General features: G+C 39.6%; 1 protein-coding gene across 4 annotated transcripts in view; it reads right to left on the reverse strand.

The window, feature by feature from the left end:
- LOC126635772 (BEN domain-containing protein 5) overlaps positions 1-20,037 on the reverse strand; it is an 892,379-nt gene that overhangs the window by 534,625 nt on the left and 337,717 nt on the right. For all 4 annotated transcript variants that reach the window (XM_050307295.1, XM_050307294.1, XM_050307296.1 and 1 more), the window contains exon 5: positions 10,673-10,889. In XM_050307295.1, the coding sequence (XP_050163252.1) occupies positions 10,673-10,889 (217 nt within the window). The remainder of the gene's footprint in view (positions 1-10,672; positions 10,890-20,037) is intronic.

Genomic DNA, 20,037 nt, shown 5'->3' on the forward strand with positions numbered 1-20,037 from the left:
CCATCTGTGTCCAGTAATGAGAAAATCTGAATTATAGGAATGAAAAAGAAAGGTTGGTTGTTGTTGTTTTTTTTTTTTTTCCAAACAGATCAATGCATCCCCCCTCTTTGTCAGCGTTAAATTAGATGTTATCTGTTGCTGTGTATTTCTCTCTTGGTTGCCATGGCTAATGGGAATTTCAGCCAAGATGGACAAGAATTCTGTTTGACCATGAGGAATAGAACACCTTTTCCTTTGTTTTCCTATGGGTCTGTGTAGTATGAGCCTACAGTGTTCTTTGCTCTGAGTGTATCCAAGTCTCATTTATAGGAGGACAATTTTGTTCAGCTTTGCAGTGCTATTTGCTGTTCAAAACCTTATCTGTTACTATAAAAGAAACATAGAGGATAGTGCAGTTTTATTCCTAAAGCTCTGAAGGATTTCAAAATCATCTGGAGCTGAAGGCAAATCTGGTGCTGCCACAGTATCTTGTAAAGATGGTTACAACAGCAGCAAAGTGCACCTCTGAAACACATATTCTGTTTTCCTGAGTTCACATTCTGAACAGTTTGTGCTCTTGAGAGTGAGGATATAAATTGTCTCGATTCTTCATAAAGAGGCCACTATGTTAAAAAAAGAAAACAAACAAAATAAAAACAAAAGCAAACAAAAACCACATAAACTTTTATCATTTCTCTAGGAAACTACTATATTAATAATTCCCACAAGAAGAGGTAGATGCTCCTCACAGAGAAGTTATCAAAGCACTTGGTGTTGATAACTTGACTGCCTAACCCACATAAGGATCCAGAGCATTTCCTTAAGCTTTAGAGAGGAGGACAGACTACAGGTAAGCAGGAGATGGTGGAGACAAAGAAAATGCAATGCTGCTGAGCACCCTGGTGTGTGCACTAACACCATTCCTAGGCTGTGCTTTACCTTTCAGTTTTTGAAATATTCATTGTTTGGATTAATATCCATGTCTAGGTCTAAGACAAGTCTTGATGGATCTCACTGTATTGCCCAAATATCTCCTATTTTTTCAGCACCTCTGTTTTAGTCCTCATCTGTTAATCCATAAAGTGCCCTTAATCAGTCATCTCTGACATTCCTATAAATTTTCCATCAGACATAACACATTACTGGCTATTTTTCATTCTCAGAAGGCAAATAAGAAAAACAGACTTGAGGTCTTGAATCACAGAAGCTGTGCAAAACAGCAGACTCTATTTCTAATTCTTTTCTTTAATACTGTGGACCATACTTTGAACAGCTCAGCAGCTGCAAATAGGGCCTGGTTTCCAAGCTGGGAAACTTTCTTTTTGGTGTGTAAATGTCAAAAGTTGGGGTCCAGTTTTATGTATGAGGAGCTCTGGAAGGAGCAGTTTGTGTTTTCAGCTGTTCCAAGGGCAGAACAGGCCAATGGGATGCGCTGTCCAGGGTCCTGACAAGGATTTGAAGACCCGAACAGGCAGTGGAACTGCACAGAAACCGCCTGGTTGGTGTGGCTGACCTCTGAGAACGAACCCCAAAGGCTTTCCCAAATGATCCAGGTTTCTTCGAGAGCCTCCTTTCCTATAAAATATTTTGGAGGCTGTCAGAGCAAAAGTTCTAAAAAAACCTTGGATTTTTCTTTAAAGACAGGTATGAGATTTCCCCTCATGCCATGCTGCAGAACAGTTCAGAATTCATAAATATAGAAAAGACTAGTTAATATTTTAATTCTGAGCAACAGAGAATTAAAAAAAAAAAAAAAGAAAAACAAACAACATTTAACAATGTGCAGCTGTTGCTAATGAACTAAGAAGCTGATTAAAAATAGAATGATGGATATTAATGTATTATTATAATCCACTGTAATGCAGAAAATCTAAACAGAAAAAACTCTGTACTATAAAATCCTGAAGTCTTTACATTCTGAGAAAGTAACAGTCCTCTTAAATTTTAACTAATTAGGACTAAGTGGAAAATTGGATGCAATTAATGGGGAATTAAAAATAAATGGGAGAAAAATTATTTCTGAAACAGATTTTTCTTTCTTGCATACTCGTGTAAATTCCTGACATGGATGGCACCTCTCCTTTGCCTTCCTCCATGTTTCACCTTTATTAGAACATCAGATAAGGTGGTTCAGAAAAACACACTTTCTGTAGAAAGGTATGTCCACAATTCTAGGGATTCTGAGTGAAAATATTTGACTCTGGGCCTAGGGCTGGCTTTTTTTTTTTTTTTTCTCCAGTGGAAATGTCATGTAACTGAGGCCTTTTCAATCTGTGTTCATTTTCTCAGATTGTTCTCTGCTGCCACAGTATGGTGCTCAGCTGCTGTTTGAAAACATGAAAGAGAGGATCTTTATCGGAGAATGCAGTTCTTTTCATGTACCAATAGGACTGCTTGCCAGGTAAGATCTCTTTTAAAGAGTATTAAAAAGGTTTTAAGCTGTGTCTTATATTTCCTAAGAAGTGGAAAAACAGTTTTCAATTAAGTACCTACTGCTTTACATTAAAAAAACTCCTGTCTCCTCATGTTATTTGTATGTTGTTTTGTCTTCAAAACAAAGATAAATATTGCTTTCAGTATTTGTGGATTTAGCAGCACTTCAGCAGCAGCAGGTATTTTATATTAAAAAAAAAAACCACTCTTTTTTTTCAGGAATATCAGGATCTTCTAAAATAAAATATGTCTGAATGTAACACGATGTCTTAAAATAAGGATGGTTCTCTCCTCCCTTACATCTAAGTTTGATGTCCTTTGCCACTGCACTATTCTTTGATTCAAAAATACTTGGCTAACAGATCAGAAAAGCAAGGGCCATTAAAATCACACTGAAATCAGGAACAGATCACAGACTACATATAATTTCTCTCATCTGTGCTTTCTTACATATATTACCTTGCCATGAGCCTTACTTCATCTCTTCAAGTACTTATGTTCAAATACTGGGGTCAACAGTAAGGCTTCACTTTGCCACCTGGGGCCACCTGAACTGCACTGCTTTTGTCTATATTGTCTCATAATCTGCATCAAAATATGTTCTTATTCCTTTATTTTCTCGTTCCTATATGATATAAGGATATATCCCCAAATCCCCTCTGACATGTAGGCTGAAGTCTTCGAGCCAGCTTTCAGCTTTCAAAGCTTAAGGACAAAAGAGATAAACATGTGCTTGGCAAGGACAAAGAACTCCAGGATTAGCACAGATGTCTTATGCAAAAGGCCTCAAATGCACACCTTACTCATACACTGCAAAAAAACCCACAACAAAGCTGCTGAGCAATGCTGGGATTCCCTTAACACACAGACCCTGAGCATATTTATAGAGAACTGCAAAAAGGGTTGCAGAATATTCTACCTCAACCAGCTTCTCCACCTAGATGTGAACAAGCCAAAAAATGAGATGACAGGAAAAAAAAAAAAAAGGAATTCTTCCTTTTTTCAAATCTGAAACTTGTTTTCATTCATCAAGTTATTTTTGAATTATCTGTTAGCTATAAACCATTACGAGATGGAAGATGAATCAGAAGAGAGGGTAGAGGCGGGTATATAGAACCATAACCTATGACCAGATCCCTGATTTAGCTCTCAGCTTCAGTGTACTCCAGATAAAGATGCAATGTTAGACAACCAAGCCCCTGGAAGCTTATTAAAATAAACATTTAAAAAGAACGAAATATAAGTCAACCAATAACCAGATCCATTTACACTTATATAAGACAAAAAAACACTATTACACCTCCATACTTTGTATGTAAGTTTGGCTGGAAACACTGAGAATCTGGGCTTGAAGTCCAGGATTTTTTGATCAGTATTTTTTACTTGTAGCCTTGTTGTTATAGTGGTAGAACAAGTTCATGGTAAAACATTAGGGCAGGAGGCCTAAGCTTTGATTGTTCTGACCTTGGAGCTTAAAGGCATTTTTACACACATTTAACTTGGTGCCATGAACTGTGCCAGTGATTCCAACTCATCTATTCAACATGCTTAAGTTTAAACCTATACTCAGGTGTTTTGCTGGATTGGAGCCACAAATGCTCAGTTTACATAAATTATGTGAACAAGATTTTGCCTAAGGTATTTAGAGATCTTAATATAATATATTTACATTCTAGGGCTAGTGTAAAGCTAAATCAATAAATAGTTCTTTCTTTGGTTAAATTAAAAGACATAAATCCAAATCCTTTGGACTGAGCAGACTTTGAAATTGTTAAATAAACCTTCGATCCCAAGGTTTCAGCCCTACAGGTAACGTGAGCCCAGGCTAACCATCTTCTGGGTCTACAGTCAAAGAAGAAAGACTAAAATAGAACCCCAGCCCCACAGATGCATTACACAGTCACCACTCAGGAGATCTACACAGAAACCAACTCAAACATAGTCAAAATCCCAGCAGAGTCAAAGCAGTGAAGTGCTCCGGGGCAAATGCAGCTTAATAGCTCCACACAGCCCCATTTCCCCTACATGCAAGTACATTCAGCAGCACTATCAACATGGTAATTATTGCTTAATGCTGTGCTACAAAGGAGGGAAAACAAATTTCTGTAAATGGAAGTGAAAGAAGATTGAATGTATGCCGGGGTTTTTCACAGGGTTCTAAGGGCCTGACGTACCTTCCAAATATATTCACGGCCTGCAGGGCAAGTAAATAAATTTTAGAACTATGAAAAAGCTTCACCTTGGTGCATACACAGGACCTCAGACTTGCTGGTTGTTTTTCTTTTTTAGGAAATGATATTAATTGGTCATGCTATGTTATTTCCCAAGCCACAACAAAAAAAGGAGTTCTAGTGAGCACTGAACACCGAAAGTAAAATATGTTCTCCCTGTTCCCAGAAGTTTCAGGTGCAGTAACTAAAGAAAACTGCCCGGGTCTGAGGGTTGAACTCAGTGTGTGGACAAAACTGGCTTGTCCATTGGGATTACAGTTCCCACACAGAGTTGTGTGGCACCACATCAAGCAGTAGAAAGTGCTGAGGACCAGAATGACTAAAGCCTGCCTTTTACTTGAAATTCACCATTGCCAAGAAACAAGGATTCGGATCCTGAAATTTCTCCCTGTACTTGGGTGTTAGTTCAAGTATTTCAGGACCTCTGGCCAGATCATTAATGTTTCCTTTCCAGTTTGAAGCCTGGACAAACCACATATTATTCCAGCTACTCCAGAAATGTAGATGTTCCTATTAGGGATGGAGCAAAGAGGGAACAAAAAAGACAGAGGAGACAGGTTGTATAACGTTACTTGAAATGGCACTGAGGTGCTGAGTGCCCAGAAGAGAACGTGACTACCTTGAGCAGCCCTGGTATTTAAAAGACCCAACAACAGCTCTTTTGGATTTGCCCTTCACAACTCAAAGAGATAAGGGGAATAAATAGGAGAGAACAAAGCAGGATAAGTAACCTAAGAGCAGAAAGCAAAATATCACAACTTCTCTCTTCTAGATATCTTAGCAAAGTATGGACCAAATGGAGAGAAAAGGGAAGGTTAGATCTGAGGCAAAGGGCAAGGCAGATGAAGGACAAGTGTGGAGTGAAGGTGAGATGAGGAGTGTGACAGGGTAATGGGAAGAGCCAGGAAGCAAAAGGCCAACCTGCACAGCTACAAAAAGTCCAGTGAAAACTTCAGAAAGGTCACTGACTTTCCAAAGGTTTCCCTGGGTGGCTGCAGGATGAAAGGGTGCAGCTTGGGACCTAAGCATGAAAACAGTTTGTATAGACTAACTTTGCCACCTATAATTCATTTACTGCCAGTTCCTTTCAAGAGGTTTTCTTCTTAATAAAGTGGATCATAACACTTTTTTTCTTCAGATGATTTCTTACCTCAATGGATTTTTTATGCTCAAAGCTTCTTTTTTTTTTGGTGAAGTTCCAAGTTTTTTAAATGGAGAATGGTAGTTATAAAATGTGAGCTGTAAAATGGACTTAAGACTTGAATCCCTCTTCCCAGTTTAAGATTTTTTTACTCATAGTTAGATAAAGAGTAATTTAAGCAAATCCTTCTAGAAATTATTTTACTATATCAAACAGTGCTCTTTCTGGAATTTAAGAAATAACCACCTTATACATTTAGCAACCTTGCACGATATTAACTGTAAATGATGATTTTATTGAGTTTGTTTTTTCCAAAACTATATATTGCTGCCAACTTACACCAAAGTATTTCTTGTTTTTACCATGAACAGTTGTATATATCCTACAGACAGATGGCAACTTTCAGCAGTAACATAATTTCGCCTATCTTTCCTTGTCTATGATTCCCACAAGCCAGTTTATCTCACAGAACTCCCTTTAAATTGTGACAAAGAAATTTCCCTTAAAACTGATGGTATAGAATAGTCCCCTGTTATTTTTCATGTTATTTATATAATTTCCCTGGTAGCACACTGTGCTATTACATGCTATAAATCATATTTTATTTTGGAAAGAACTGCTGGTGGTGTTATTTTTAGATCCAACTCCACTTCTGCTGATATCAACCCAGCTAAGAAAATAGCTGTAGGAACATTTAAATCTCACATAGAGTTTTGGGATGAGATCCATACTAGGAATGTTGTGGGAACAGCAGTACTAGAGGAGTAAATAGATACAGCACTGACTAAAGAGACTGTGAATATACATGCAGCTGCACTTTTACACTACTGAGAAACAAGTAGCTGATACCAACAGGATTTCAAAGGTGTGTTACATCACACAGGAGCCTGTAACTTCTATTTTTTTTCCCCCTCAAAGACCAAGAGTATACTTTTCTTTTACAGAGCTGTTATTACATAACCCAAAGCTGAAGGCAGAAATGGGAAATTTAACCTTAGAAAAGCTGCCTATTTTCTTTGTTTCACGCTTTAAAGGGGTCATAACCGAGCAGTTAAAAACAGACCAGTGGCAAACAGTAGAACCGATCGACTGGTTTTCCCGGGGTACCGAGTCGTTTGGACGGTAAATAGGGGCTGCAGGATCAATGAAGCAGCAGTGTGACAGCTGGTGTGCACTTTCACAGTCTTAGGGCCCCACTCTGCTCTCTCTGATACCCCCATAAATCAGGAGTAGCTGAAGTGAATTAGAAGCAGACACCGAAGTGGTGTGGAGTCAGGATGAAGCACCGGGTGTTCCAATCTGTGCCACTCAGTATTCCATATCTGACTCCAGAGACTGGCTCCCTTTCAGAGCTCTACATTAGACATATTGCCTTCTTGTTTTAAAATATGTATGTTTAATATTTAATTTAACAGAATTCCATATTTCAGTCTCTGTGTACTGTGCAAGTCCCTTTGAGGCTCGTGGTTTGTATGTGCAGTTGCAATTCTCCTCAAGTGTAATTTGGAAGCACCATTGCCTAATGCGGGGAAAGGAAATATCTGCCTCACATTAATCTTGGCTCTCTTTTGGGTGTGACATGAAAATATTGCCCAGCCAGTGATGATTTGTGAAGTGGGCTGCAGGGGTTGTACCAGGCTAATCCACAACTCCTTTAATGTATTATGTGTGATACTGGAAGACCAGGAGAGGTCTCATCAATTGTTCCACAATTCAAGCACACACAGGTAATTTGGACAACCAGCTTCAAATGACAGCACACTCAAAGATTTTGCCAACTCTGAAATACGGGTCATAATGCTACACACATAACTGTTACTGCACGTGAGACTGGGTAAGTATCATAAAATAGGTACAGTCAAAGTAAATTGATCCTGGGCTTATATTTTCAGAGAGATATAAAAATTATTTTTAATTATGCTACGCTGTAAAATATTGCATAATATTTGCTGAGGTAAGAGACAGATTAATAACATGCAAAAAAATAATTTCACAACTTAAAAAAATGTTCACAGATTATGAACTTCTGACCTGTTGGGACAAACCATAGAAAGTCTGAAGTTACCTCAGGCCAATGATGGCAGAATGAAAATAGCAGTTTAAATGGTACCTGGGTGACCATCCCAGCTCTCTTGCAGGAGAGACTATTTTGAAGACCATTTGGCACACCCAGAATGTGGGATAGCTCTCTAAAGTAAAGAATATAAACATTAAAAGGTTGGAAATAAAATAGCTAAGGTATCCACTGAAACTGGCAATGGGAATCTTTGCCATTTGGCTCTGAACCACTTTGCCATTCTGCATTCTAATGGCAATTACACGTCCCACATTGATATTTCACTTTCAATTTTCATAGAATTACTGAAAGTGTTGAAGGAGTTAATGGAAGCATAGTACTTTCTTTAGAGAAAATATTAAATTAGATTAGAAATTAGACTGCCTTGAAAACACTACATGCAGCAAAAGGTGCACTCAGAAAGCCTTCAGGAGTAATCATCTAACCATGGTTTCTTGTGTTTTACTGTTCCACGACAAAGAAAAAGAAAAACCAAAGATCTGTGGTGAGATTCTGTTGCCTCCAAGAGACCCAGCTGAACACCCCCCAACCCAGCAGATGTAAAACTGTTTCCAGCTGTTCTCCAGCCTCACAATCAGTGGCTGCAGAACGTGGCTGTGAGATTGCCCTGGCATGACCCACAGGGTATCAGCAGCTCCGTGGCAGCTCAGCAGATGTGCTGCAGCCTTCCCCTCATATGTTCTCCTGCTCCAGCCCTGCCCAGCGTGAGGACTCCAGAGTTTGTCCTCACACGGCATCTTTAAACTCCCTCTCACCAAGTGCTGCTAGAGGTACAGTCCCCAGCCAGGAACAGCTTCTGAGGGCCTCTTTATGCCAATCTGATTGCTCTTATCTTACATAAGGGGCCAGGGCAGGGCCAGAGCTCACTTTCTGAGCTCTGACTCCATCCTATATGGCACGCAATTCTCCAAAGTACAGCCAGCTCCTGCTTTTATGGAGCACTGTGCAGTGAAGAATGAAGGATCCTGTTTTTCACCATTTAAAGATGTATGATAGCAACAAAGCTCCCTGTTAAAATATTTAACTTGCCGAGAACTTATGGAAATAGTCTATTCAAGCTCAGCAAAGACATTAAAATACCAAGCTGTTCTAGGACAGTTGTGTGTGGAGAAAAGCCAGAAATGCTCTGAGATTGTAACGTTGCTCACAAAGATTCCAGCCTGAGCCTGATTCAGAAGCTTTTTATACAGCTCAGGCATGGTGAGCTGCAAAACATTATCATCCCCATTTCTGCAAAACATACTCTATGTGTACATATAGATATAAAATCAGGACTTATACACAGCACATTTCCTGCCATATTTTGAGTGGCATCTGTTTGTTTAGTTGGCTGAAATATGAAAAATAATATTTCACGACTACTGGTAACACAATGTTGACAAGATTTAAGAGTATAGCTCTGTCTGTCAAAATGCAGATAAAAGACAAATCCTCCTATCTCAGTGTTTTAATCAGTCAGATCAGGGCATTGATGAATATGCAAATTTGACTGTTTATACACTCTTTTCAGAGTGAAAGGAAACAAAATCAGTTTCATTACAGAATTAATGACAGCTCTGTCCTCTAAGATTAATAATTAAAACTCTACACATTAAGATGATAGTGCTCTTTCCTCCCAGCCTCTGCAGATTTTACTTTTCTATTTTTTTAATAGCCCTTTCCCTTATAATTGTTTGTTCCCCTAATTGGAATGATTAATTATTAATGCCAGTTCATGGATACGCAGTAGTCACCTTTGGAACAAGAACTGTACTTTAACTATAAAAAGGGTTAAAAAAGGCCTTCTTTTGTTAATTCTGTTTTCACTCTTTTCTGTAAGTTAATTTTTTCCTCCAAGTTTTATGCCACCATAGGGATCTCAATGGCCTGCTTTAATGCTGGAAGCCTTTTATTTATTTCAGTGCAGGGTGTACATATTATTGCATTTTGATTTTCACAATCTATGCTGGGTTTCTTTTTAAGAAGAAACTGCTGCTGGGATCAGCAGCCTTCCCAGGAATCACAGCTTTCTGTTTCCAAAACAGACACTGCAAGTTTAGACCAAATCAGATCTCAGAGAAAAGATTAAGAATATGGTACAAGTGCATTATAAAGTCTGAGAAAGCAGGAGCTAAAAAAATCCAACAAGATTTGAGCTATTATTTTCTTAATCTGATGATGTCTGGGTTGACATGGGAGTGGCTGAGTCATGCTTGCCAAATCCTCTGGACAGCCAACATTTCAGAGAAAGATCATAGCAAAGTGAGCAGAAGTTCAGCCTTACCATTAACCCTTCTTCCTGCCCCAGAAGAACTATGACACCTAATTTTTGTGTGGCCACTAGGATCTACACAGACACCACTAAACCCCTTCTAACATCACATCACCCAAGCAGGCATTTTTTAGAGTAAATAAAATAGGTGGTTTGTGTATGTTTTGCATTATTTTATCAAGAAAAAACCCATTTCTTTCTAAACAGAAAAAGCTCTTCCGGAAAGACAAATGGTCAGAGTACTCTAAAAATCACATTTCCTTAATAGAGCTGTTTCAGTTTCATCTTTCAACGTCTTTAGAGGTGAATCGAACCTACGTGGGAATTTAGCATCGCCTTGCATATCGCAGAGGAAATGCTTTATGTGAAATTAAATTAGCATTTGTATATTTCACCAAGCAGGTACACAATTCCTCCTGTGCCATTGACAGCAGTAAAACAAATCTGTGTGTGTGTGTGTGTGTGTGTCTGAGCGGGGACGGTGAGTTACGTTCCGTAAGTGTTTAAGTGAGACATTCATAACGGAGCCCGGCTGGTTGGCAAGCGGGGCTGGCACTTACCACGCTGAGTCCCAGCAGTTCCCTGCAAAAGTAGTCCATGTTCCTCCTCTGCAGGGTGTCCAGGTAGTGCTGCAGGCGGGTGTAGGTGTAGGGGTAGCAGTAAGCAAACTGGTAAGTGTCGTCCTCCCGGTCGAAGCAGAAAGCAAAAGACATGACGTAGTTCTTCCTGTGGTCGGGGCAGCGGTAGTAGTACACGTTTTTAGAGGGTATTCTCTGCCTAAAAGAAAACCAAAACCACGGATGTTTATGTATTTCTTGACACATATGTATGTTGGCATAAGAAAGGTGGACAGAAAGGCTGTGTGAGGTTCAAGTTTCTTCTAAAGGAAATGAAGTGGAGCAGCCTGAACAGCTCAGGAGCTGGCGGGCAGGTCCCAGAGCCTGTGCTTGGAAGCAGTGCAGACAACAGCAATGGCAGAGCCCAGGCAGGGCACTGGGACTGCAGCTCTGTCCAGGTGCCCGAGCTGGCAGAGTCATCACAGCAGGGCAGAGCATCATATAACCAGGGGAACCCAGTCCCATGAAGTGAAAAGGATGCACAGGCTGGTCAAGTCTCCTCTACTTTGCTATCAAGCTGAGGCAACTCCATACCACTACACAGGCTCCTGACAAACCTCTGTCTGGTGTGGCTACATCCTTTGTTACAGGGCTGATTCACCAGCCCAGAGTGAGGCACAACTAATGAAGGAATGTCAGCAAAAGGCACCACTGACAAAACTGAACTACTGAAATTCAGGACATCTTCTTGAATTGTTTTTTAACCTTAATAGTCACAGGATATGTATCAACACCTAGCCAATGAATGGAAGAAAATTCTTGAGGTTAAAAAACCCAAACCAACCAACCAACCAACAACAACAACAAAAACAAATAAAAAACTTCAGATATGGAAAATAACTGGGCCCTACATTAGAAAGCAAAGAAGAAAAGGGAATTTGGTCCCATTCCAAACTGGATTGCTGCTCTCCTCGACAGTTCTGATTTATCTGACAAGACAGAAATGAATATACATGATTGTAAATAATGATAATAAAGACATTTATGTCATTGTTATCAAGCTGGTATCTGTTTAAGGAATAACAAATATCTGCCTGCCATCTCTCACCCAACTCCAGTTATTCTGTTATTTTTCAACAGAAATTAGTAATATTTCAGAGGGGGAACAAAATCTTGTTCTATGGATAAGAGACATTCTCAGTTTCTGTTTTTACGCTTTCTTCATTTCTTAGATGGAATTTTTAACTTTATTTAGGCAGGATAGTCTCCAATCACGCCATGCACTTGTAATTTGATGTAACTAACTGACCTGTCATGTTTGGCAACAAAAAACTATGGTCCTGCAGACTCTATCTGATTCAATTACACAACATTATAAACAGGTCTCATCTCATGATTGGAGCAGATCTCAGCTAAACTCGGATCATGGTGAGGGGGAAACATAATAACATTTACAGACATAGCAGGAGTAATGTGCTCCCTTGTAACAGTTCCGAGAAGCTGGTCTGCTGCAGAACATCAGTTTTGGCCTCTCATTGTTAATATGAATTAGAGGACAAAACCCTCTCATTATACACAAGTACGAGTTTGCCAATTAGCAGCAGTTAAGGACTCTGATCAGCGAGACTCGGGATCTACAAAGAGAAAGGGAAAGGAATTGAGATCTTCCCGAGAAAGTACAATAAAGAACCAGCGATGCAGTTAATTAGAACCCGAAATAAGAATTTATTTGCCCCTTTTAACGTCCTGCCTCTTGAACGTTCAGGGCTTCAATAATTTACTTCAGCACCCCGACTGATCACGAGCCAGCAGTGTGCCCAGGTGGCCAAGAAGGCCAATGACATCCTGGCTTGGAGCAGCAACAGTGTGGTCAGCAGGACCAGGGCAGGGATCCTCCCCCTGCGCTCAGCACTGGGGAGGCCACACCTCAAATCTCATGTTCACTTTTGGGCTCCTCACTTCAAGAAAGACATTGAGGTGCTGGAGCTGGTCCAGAAAAAGGCAATGGAGCTGGTGAAGGGTCTGGAGATATTTAAAGGACATGTAGATGTGGCTCTTGGGAATATGGTTTAGTGGTGGAATTGGCAGTGCTGGGTTAACGGTTGGACTCAATGATATTAAAGGACTTTTCCAGTCCAGTGAAGTCTATGATTTGATGATTGTTTTTATTTTTCTTAAAAGAGACACTTGCTTATCACTGAGATCTGAAAATAATATTTAAGCCACAAATATAAAGCACAGAAAAACAAATCTTTCATTTTTATACAGAAGTATCAGTAGGGAAAAAACACCACCAGCCATCTGCATGCAGAACCCAAACCTAATAGGTTTCTCCAGTATCTTAACATATTTCTCTCATTCACCCTTACTCTGGAGTGCTATAGGACATCCCTCATTTGATCTCAAATCAAGCAGATGATATGGCAGTGGGTAAATGTATTCTAGCTCCCAGTCCTCAAACCATAATGCAAGTTTAAACAGTATGTTGCTGAGTTGTTGAACTTTATTTGTTTCCAGATTAGCATGGGAGAAATAATAAAGGACAAGCCTCACTTTATGCTATAAAAATTTCATGTAAAATGAGACCAATAGGAGGAAATTCAGGATTTTAGAAAGGCTAATGCTAATTGAAATTCATCTGCTGATAGTTAATGTTTAAATGACACATAGTTCTCCTTGGTTCAATAACTTCCTACTTTTAAGCAAGTTGAAGACAACTTTGTTAATGTATTAAAGGCACTTTTGATATTTCATTCCCTTTCCCCTTCATTATAAAAGCTAAGCATCTGTTTTATGATCCACTTTGACACATCACTTTATGGCTGCATTTGGCTATTATGGCTAATCTTGATGTCTAGGACATCTGGTATTGACATTTCACTATCTGGTGTCTGACACAACAGCAGAAACCATCCTCAGTTCCCAGGTTTAAATTCACCCTCTCAGGGCAAAAAGTGCCCAAACTCTTAATTCAAACCATATCTTCCAAAAATAATTATAATAGTACTCCTGTCACTGCTAATCTATTTTTATCTCTCCTAGCACTTTGTCACTGCTAATCTATTTGTGAGTCAGAGAGAGAAAGAGTTAGCGTTTGGATACCAACAACACATCTTTACACACAGGAGCCTAATCAGATTGAGATCTTATCAGGGAATTAAAGCAGAAAAGAAAAAAGGGAAAGGAAAAGAAAGAAAAGAGACACAGTGCTAGATATCACCAACTGAGTTTTTGATAACGAAGAGACATTGCTCAGTTCTTGAATTAACCTTTGTGTCCTAGACACACTATTGTTTACTCTTTCCCTTTTTTGTTCTATGCCTTCTGGAAAAGGACACCCACACACTGTGGCAGCAGCTGCTCCTATTAATTTAAAGCTATTACAAAAATTAAAATTAAACTCAATTACTTTGGCTGGTTTATAGCTGGGGAACGGCTTAGTCTGATTGTTCCCTCTGGTTATGGACAAAAACAATATTCCTACCTACAGGCAGCTGCCAGTGGAATACTAATGCATCTAGGGCCTGGCAGGAACAGATTCCAAATGCAGAGTCTAACTGCATTTCTTACTAGAAAAAAAAAAATATCTTATCATGGATCTGCAGAAATGCACCAACTTCTTACACGGTAAGTCACAACGAAGCCGATCTGTACTTAGAGGTAGCAAAGCAAAATGATGGTCAAAACCTCGATGCTCAGATTTGTCCCTTTGCATTTCCAGGCAGCTCCCACTAAGCAATGCACACCCTGCTAATTGATGCACAACTGCCTGGATCTCCACCCTGCTCAGTGTTGGTTTAAAGGAGAACCATCCCAATTCTAAGAACAGCCACAAAGAGCAACGTGCAAACAACTGACTCCCAGCCTGGTTTTGAAATGCGTTTAAAGAAATGAAGCTTGATATTTTAGCACACTTTGGTACAAACTCAGACTGCTCAGTCTTGAAGGTAAATGCAAAACCTTTTGTCCAAGGAAAAAGGAAGCACAGAAATGAAGAGTTTCTATTTTGACTCTCACAGTCCACTGCCAATCAAAGGTTCGAGCCAGCGGATTTGAGTGTCCTCTCCTCCTACCTGCCCCACCCAGCAGATTTGTTACTCCAGGTGTGAAACTTTATCCTAACTGGATTTCTAATTCAAACCTACTTTTAACTTCAAGAATTTTTGGCCTTAAAGGCAAACTTTATTATCTGTTCTGCTTTTTATTTTTTTTTTCCCCTCTGCTACCTCACTTGTCCCTGAAAACTGGTAGTTAATCAAGACTTTGGAGGACCAACACAGGGGGATGGTGGGGTGTTGCTTCGTGGCATCTGTTCTTTAAGTTTTAAACAAATAAGGGTGTTAATCATATCCTTTGGAGGCACCACAACACAAATAATTACAAAATACCAATTTTTGGAGTGCTCTCCCCCACCCCATTGCATGACCAAAGCAGGGAGCTCCAGCCCAGCAAAATTCCCAATGACTTTAATGAGCAGCATAAACAGTCTTTGGACCACTTTTAATATGGCACTGCTGAATTAATTATTCAGTTCCTCTCCTCTGCAGGGTTGGGTCAGACATAGCACAGCCACTCAACTTCAAAGGGAAATGACGATCTTTGGAGGAAAAACAAAAAGCTGTAGGTGCTGTAAAGGATCAAGGGCCAAAGGAAAAATGATCTGACTTGTAGAGAAATGCTCGAGCGAAGCTGGGTGCGATGTTTGTTGGCTGTGGTGACACACTGTGGTGATCATTTTCCACTGCCATCGATTTGCATGTGCAGGGATGCTACTTAACAAACCCACAGATTTCCAAGCTTGCAGGTGGAATTCAAAGGGTGGGCCCGAGTCACAAACTCAGATGAAATTAAGACTAAAGACTCAAAACCTGATCCTGATTCAACTTTGAAAAATAACCTTCTGGTACTTGTTGACATTACCCTGAGTATGAGACTTTTTGAGTGTTCAGATTTACCTCCTAAAGCTGAATGTCCCTACCTATGAACTGCAAGAAACCCAACGCACTCTGGACAAAGTATAAGGATGTAAATCATGTGCTGCAAACTCCTCTTCTGGGAGGCAGCCCTTTCAAACTGAAGGCCTTGCTGACTTCTTTCTCTGTTAGTCTAAGGCATTATTTTTCTTCCTGCTTATTCTTGTTGACAAGTGGAGCTGACCATCTTCAAAATTCCTAGCTTACTTGTGACAAAATAAGTTTGTAGGGTTTTTTTTTTTCTTGCACATAATTTTATATTTGATTCACAGAGCATGGAGTGACAGTGAATATGTCAGATGGTGTTAAATATTTTTTGCAGACAACTGAATGGGTTTTGGCACAGCTAACTCAGTTTCAGACACTGCAAAATAAGCCCTGCTTTTATTCTTCCTATGCATTAGAATGTTCTCCAAACATTTTCATAACTTAAGACCTCAGGGTTTTCCATCTCTAGCAATACCTGGTTGCTTCTTCTGAAGTATAAAAATCAAAATATTACATAATTCAACTTCATAAAAATCAGGAACTCTACACATTAGATATACAGCTTTCATATTTTAATTGGCATCATTAAGTAACCTCTATCAATATTTTTAGGGAATTCAAAGACTAATGAACTGCACAGAGATTGCTTGTAAAATCTCTTCGTTCATTACAACTTCAAGAAGAAAACACTGAGTTTTTAATTACTTTTTTTTCCTCTACAACTTACATAATTAAGCAATGAGATAGTGGTTTGTTTGGGTTTTTTTAGTGGGAGTTCCTGCACGTCAAATGTTTATAACAAACAGTTGGTGTTGGGTTCCTCTATCAGTCCTAGTCAACCTGGGATATTTTTTTTACAAGATCTGCACACCAGATGAGAATCAGGCCCATCAGCTGATGTTCAAACAACAAAAATACCCTGAAAGCACATTATTACTAAGGGTGTTCCTAAGGGTGACAAGAAGTGCTGAGGGAAGGGCATGCCGTGAGGGAAGCACAGGGGATGGAAGGGTCGTGATTACGAGGTATGAAGCAATGCTGAAAACCTGTGCCCGGCTTGTGCTGCCAGAAATGAAGTCATCACCCTTCAGCTCACCAGAATGAGGATAAGGGAGGGGAGGACTGAGAAATCACAAGCTGGCAAGAAATAATTTTTTAAATGACTGAATTAGTTTTTAAGCAACTTCATATAAGACAGGGCAACACTGGATCCCCAAAATGAAGAGAAGTGCTGTTTCGGGTTCTCCACATGTCAGTTTGGTTTTGTGGGAGGAGGTTTCATTCAGTGAATGAAGTTCACTGTGTGAATTTCATTCTCTTGTCTATCTCCCCTAAACATGGAACTTGTTCACGAAGGTGCAAATTTGGCACGGTGTCCTCTTTTGACAAAACACTTTAATATGTCTTAGAGGAGCTGTCAGCTGATAATGAAACCCCAAATCTGCCAGCAGCAGGTACAAGCGGGATTTCCAGTGGACAAGCAGCCAATCCAAATTCTTTTCTCCCTCAGAACCTACCACCAGAACTAAAGCTATACACCCTCCTCCATCTTTTGTTTATTCTGTCCAGTTGCTAAATCTTAAGCTGCACTGACTTTCCCCTGAAGCAGCAGCTCCAATACTGCAATTATTCTACAGCAACTCTCTGTTAAACTGCAGGGATAATGAATGGTGCTGATTTTTTTGTGCTGTCAAAATATGATTTGCCTACTGACCACAGGTATTCCAGCCATGGATTGTTTCAATAGCAGTGTCTCCATGCAGTGTTTATAACGGGGGAAAAAAAGAAAAGCTGACTTTCCACAAAAATCATAGAACAAGAAAAAAATCAAGCCATATGTATGTTGTGATCCTCTAAAGATATCATGAAAGCAAGAGAAGGATGAAGAGGCCAGTGTTTATATCCTGAAATGCAGCTACAGGCAGAAAAAAAACAAACAGAGTTTTGTTTTGTTTTTTAAATACTTAAATTGGCAAGTGAGAATTTGTGAGAAGAATCACTGAGTAAGGCAAGAATTGAGGGAAGAAACAGTGATGCACCACTACAGTTGCAAAGTTTGGAATGCAGAAAATTAAAACAAGAGGGTTTGGAAGGAACTGAGAAAGAGTAGCCACAAATGCTGCAAATGAGTGGAAAATTTCAGAAGAATAAAGTCAGCATAAATAATGTTGTACTAGAAAAGGTGAGGACAAGAAATGTTCCACCTCAGCACAACGCTTGTCCCGGCTCTGACCTGCACCAGACTCTCTGGTCATGAAAGAGCAACTCTACTGACAACTTCAGGAGGTCAGTTTGAATGTGACTGACATCAGGGAGAAGATAAGTACATAAAATCCAGAAGAACATGCACCACTGTGTCAGAAAAGAAGGCAGGTTAGGAGACAGAAAGAAGGGGACAAGATTGCACACTGTGAGCGTACCAGCCTCAAACTGGCCAGAAAAAAGGTGATGGAATAACTTCAAATAAGTGGCTTTTTAGGCCTTCTCTTTGCCTACTACCACTCAAAAGACAAGACATGCTTGGTGAAAAATAGTTAATTCTTATTAAGAAGCTCTTCAAAATATGTTTATTTCAATCATTTTTTTCTCCAACAGTCAGCTCAAATGAATGCCAAAGAATTTCACCAAACAATTTACCCATTAGCATAATAATTTAGTATCTTCATGAGCAAACTCAGCATTTTACTCCATTACTCTTTCCTATCTCTGCTATAATCTGACATACAAACCCTCCAGATTATGCTGACTGGAAAACACATCCTTACAGGATTATACAGGCCATAAAACTGAGTCCTTACGATGTTTGGAGCATTTGTTGGCCTGGGAATGAGGGACCAACCTCAATCCCAAATTCAAGTCCCTGAACTGCACTACCAGTGGACCACTGGGTCAGCTCTAATAGCCTCTTAGCCTCAATTACCTAATTAGCCTTTTCTTCAGTCTCCTCTTCTCCCTTTCCCATCTGTTCCCCTATTCCCACCACTCCCTGTTCTTCTGCAAGAATAATTTTCAAAATCTATGTTAACTTCATTTAGGTTAGTCTCAGGTGACTTCTCTATGCAAGAATAATTTATAAGTCTCATAAGAGCCCCAACTTGAGGAAGTATTTCAGTAACATATGAATTCTGAAATCCATGTTTAAAATGTTGATGATTTCACAGTCTAAATACAAGGTTGAGATTTTTAATTTGTGTCATTTAGATGTGAACTTTAACTAACTACCAAAAGAAGGAGGACAGATAGGAAAGATTTTGCCAGCTGTACGTTGGTGGATACTGAACTGTCCCTGAAATCCTCTGGAAACCTGAGCCTTCCCAAAGTATATTATTCCTGATAAAGAACAGTGCATCTCCGATAGCAGATGATGTATAAGCAGGATAAAGACAAAAGAAAACAGGAAATTGTCATCAGAAATGGATCAGACTTTGTTAGCTGGGCAAACTTTCCCATAATATGATGCTTTATCCTGTCATCTGTCTACACACAATGAAGACTGAGTCCAGTAATTCATTTTTAATGCCCCATTTCTTACGCCTTCTAGCACCTTGTTCGCTTTTTCTACCACAAGAGCATCACAAACGACTTCTGTTGTGGAACTGCCAACAGCAATGTTCAGGGTTTTCCCTGTAGTTTGAGGATAACATTTTTTGTGTCATTTCCTCCACATACAAACTTCTCATTTATCAGGAATGAACCTTCTTTATCCATCTGAGTAACTTGTTTAGATCACCCAGAAATTTCTAACAGCGTGCTACAGTCTTAAATTACTTAAGTAATTACACATCATTTGTTATTGTTACCACCTAATCCTTCACCTCTCCCTTCTCAGATCATTAATAAATATATTTAGCATATGACCTGGTAGGTAACTTTGAGAAGCACAGCTGCTGGCCTTTTAGTGTGATGAGAGCTGACCACTGAGCCCTCTGCCTTTTTGTTTCCTTGTCGGGTTTTGATCTATGAGGATCCTTGCCCTGTCACCATATGTGACTGCTTAGCCTTTGCAGCAGTTTCTTCTGACAGACTTTGTCACATGCTTTTAAAAAGTCAAAATACATCATGTCAGGCAGCTCATCTCCCAAGCCTGGTAGCTGGAGCCTAAAGGTGAGGGAACGTTCCACGGAACTCCCACGGGGAAAGTTCACCTTGGCATCCAATGGAATAAAAGGGGGATAAATAGGAAAGATTGGTGAGAGAGCCAGAAACACCTTTCTTTGTAATTATATTTTTAAAGGATATTTATATTTTTTCTGTTACAAAGGCAGTTGTTCATCATGTGGAGAAAATATGGGGAAGCCCAATTCAACTGACTGTCCAAGTGAGTCAATGCAGGAACCAAAATACAAAGGTTACATCTTAAAAAAAAAAGAAAAGGAAGAGAAAAGAAAAGGAGACTCAAGTTAAAGC

Source organism: Myiozetetes cayanensis, unplaced genomic scaffold (genome assembly GCF_022539395.1).
Source record: "Myiozetetes cayanensis isolate MyiCay16 unplaced genomic scaffold, myiCay2020 scf12, whole genome shotgun sequence".
Classification (NCBI taxonomy): Eukaryota; Metazoa; Chordata; class Aves; order Passeriformes; family Tyrannidae; genus Myiozetetes; species Myiozetetes cayanensis.